The following is a 3077-nucleotide window of genomic DNA, read 5'->3' as shown; positions in this document are numbered from 1 at the left end:
CTAACTTGTTATGTAGGAATGAAAGTACGTATCTTATAAATCAGTTATCTAACTTGTTATGTAGGAATGAAAGTACGTATCTTATAAATCAATTATCTAACTTGCCCCACTTATTTGAGGGTTGAATATATATACATATATTTAAAAATGTAATCAGTTTCTTCAGAAGCTGTCTTTCTCGGACAACAAACACACAGAAAGTTTAGATTCATGTTGTAATGTTATAGTTTATAAATGCTAATATATGAACCAATTAGTTTTCCTCCAACCAAGCAGGTCCTGTTTTATAAATGTCCATCTATTCTAGGCATTTTTATTTAAACATAAACATTTGATATTTTTATTTATGGAAAACCCGCCAAGTATTCGAGCGCATATAAATCAAACTACGCGTGTTCTCATGATGTAAAACCAAGATAAATAACTCGGGAAAGGTGAGGTTCCTGTTTTAACACAAAGCTGCGCAATGGGCTATCTATGCTCTGTTCACCGCGGAGATTCGAACACCGGATTTTAAGCATTGTGAGTATGTAAACTGGTCCACTAGAGGGTTCGTGAAAGATAAAAACATATTTATTTTTTTTTGACATCTCAATACCACGCATGTGTGTGCGTGTTTCTTTTATCTTACAGACTAGAACTATATGTACGACTGTTGGGCGTGTAAAATCCGTAGTGTAAAGATACCGTTTACAAATATGATTTATTTGAAAAGTTTTTTTTTTTTGTTTGTACAAAACTTAAAGATAGATTTTATATGCGGAATCATCTGTTAGCTGAGTTCTTGCACAGAGCTTAAAATATAACGTTGATAAACGGAAACATCGGATCTTGAAAGTCGAGTTGTTCAAAACTTGAAAATAGCGTTGACAACTGGACCAACCTACACAGGAAAGTCAGTCTTTACACGTATTGTTTAGAACTGTTTGACATGAATAACCTACACAGGAAAGTCAGTCTTTACACGTATTGTTTAGAACTGTTTGACATGAATAACCTACACAGGAAAGTCAGTCTTTACATATATTGTTTAGAACTGTTTGACATGAATAACCTACACAGGAAAGTCAGTCTTTATACATATTGTTTAGAACTGTTTGGCATGAATGACCTATTCATGAAAGTCAGTCTTTACACATATTGTTTAGAACTGTTTGGCAAGAATAACCTACACAGGAAAGTCAGTCTTTACATATATTGTTTAGAACTGTTTGGCATGTAAGCCCCCAGTAGCACAGCGGTATGTCTGCAGGCTTAAAACAGTAGAAACCGGGTTTCGATACCTTTGGTGGGCAGTGCACAGATAGCCCATTGTGTAGCTTTGTCCTTAATTACAAACAAGAAAAAAGAGAAATTAGCATATAATCATTAAGACCCTTTTCTTTTTAAGTCCCAGCTTAATTAAAACGATTTGGCATGAAAATCATTTAAATCTTTTTGTACTATGTTGATCAAGATTTTGTATTTCATTCAGGTGTTTGGGTTAACGCACTTAAAATGGATTAATAAAATCAGTTCCTGTAAAAAAAAAAAAAAGTGGATTCTTAACCTGAATTATTAATTCCTGATAACTCACAAATCCTGTATTCTGTCGATAGTGCCACCTATCGGCGCAAATACCGATATAATAATCAGTTTTTCATTCGACTCGGTAATAAAATGTGAGTAGAGGTTTGTCATGAGATTGCGACACTTAATTAGCGAGTGCAAACTAAGCCTAACAGGAGTTAAGCCTAGTTTATATCTAGAAATTGCAGTTTTATGTGAGGCATCTAGACATGACAAGATGCTGAAAAGTAAGGACATGTATGTCTTTTATTTTAAGGCACATATTTAGCTCGCTTAGTAACAAATTTATCTTACTGTATAACTAAACTATTTTGGGTTTTATTTATTATTTCTCACGTGGTAAAGAAATAAATTCTATAGACTTACAATCCTAACACCAGCAAGTGTTAAATTCTTATTCTTTAAATACTTAAGCAGAAAGTTGTTTTTTGTGTTGTGTTAAGTTTTAGTAATTAAAAATTTACAGTAAATCTCCAATTAAATTTCATCAAGTTATCTAGTCATTTTTATAATTAATACCAGTTAATTTGTTTTAGGTTTGATTGAGGAACGACGTGAAACGCCACTACTTGAGCTCTTAAAGAACACTGGTGATTGGCCAGTGATCTCATCCAGCTGGACTGAGGAAGAATTCGATTGGATAGAGACCATAGCCAATCTTAGGCTGTACAGAGCGGATATCCTCATAGCCCAGTGGGTCGGTCCAGACACCAAGAACGCATCTGTTCACATAATACAAGTAAGTCTCATGATATACCATCATCAGTGTGGATCTTTTGCTTTGCCTCTGCTTCTTCAACTCCATCTCTATCCCGAAACAATTCAAAATTAATATTAAAAAATCTACAAACTCCATTTTGATAAAGTTCTTTTTAAAGCTCACCTTAAATGATGGATCACTATCACCGAATGTAATATTTCACGAGCGGGACGAAGGGGAAATATCAATAGTTGGGGAAAGAGTTTCTATTCTTTAAAACTAAATTCCTGCCACGTTTAAAATAAATAATCGTTTAGTTCATGTTACTATGTATTATGTTTGTACCACAACTTATGATATTGGAATCCTAGGGATAAAACAAGACTTTATTACACAGTTTTCTTATTTACAGTTAAAAGAATACAATACTAGATGAGGGACAAAAATAGGTTCAATTAAGGAGAAAAAATTCTATAACAATGGTATGTTACTGCTATATTTAGTGTTTGGGGATCTATGGTATGTTATTATTGTAGTTAAGGAGGACAAATCTATAACAATGGTATGTTAATATAGTCGTCAGTTGTTGTTGTTGTTTTCACAGATACTTTACTTGTTATTGTTTTCACAGATACTTTACTTGTTGTTGTTGTTTTCACAGATACTTTACTTGTTATTGTTTTCACAGATACTTTACTTGTTGTTGTTGTTTTCACAGATACTTTACTTCTTGTTGTTTTCACAGATACTTTACTTGTTGTTTTTTCACAGATACTTTACTTGTTGTTTTTCACAGATACTTTACTTG

General features: G+C 33.1%; 1 protein-coding gene across 1 annotated transcript in view; it reads left to right on the top strand.

The window, feature by feature from the left end:
• LOC106473864 (membrane metallo-endopeptidase-like 1) overlaps positions 1–3077 on the top strand; it is a gene marked incomplete at its 3' end in the record, with an annotated part of 32794 nt that overhangs the window by 14084 nt on the left and 15633 nt on the right. The window contains exon 6 of the mRNA XM_022402258.1: positions 2106–2308. Coding sequence (XP_022257966.1) covers positions 2106–2308 — 203 coding nt within the window. The remainder of the gene's footprint in view (positions 1–2105; positions 2309–3077) is intronic.

Source organism: Limulus polyphemus, unplaced genomic scaffold (genome assembly GCF_000517525.1).
Source record: "Limulus polyphemus unplaced genomic scaffold, Limulus_polyphemus-2.1.2 Scaffold6572, whole genome shotgun sequence".
NCBI lineage: Eukaryota > Metazoa > Arthropoda > Merostomata > Xiphosura > Limulidae > Limulus > Limulus polyphemus.
This window is presented reverse-complemented; position numbering and strand designations above follow the sequence as displayed.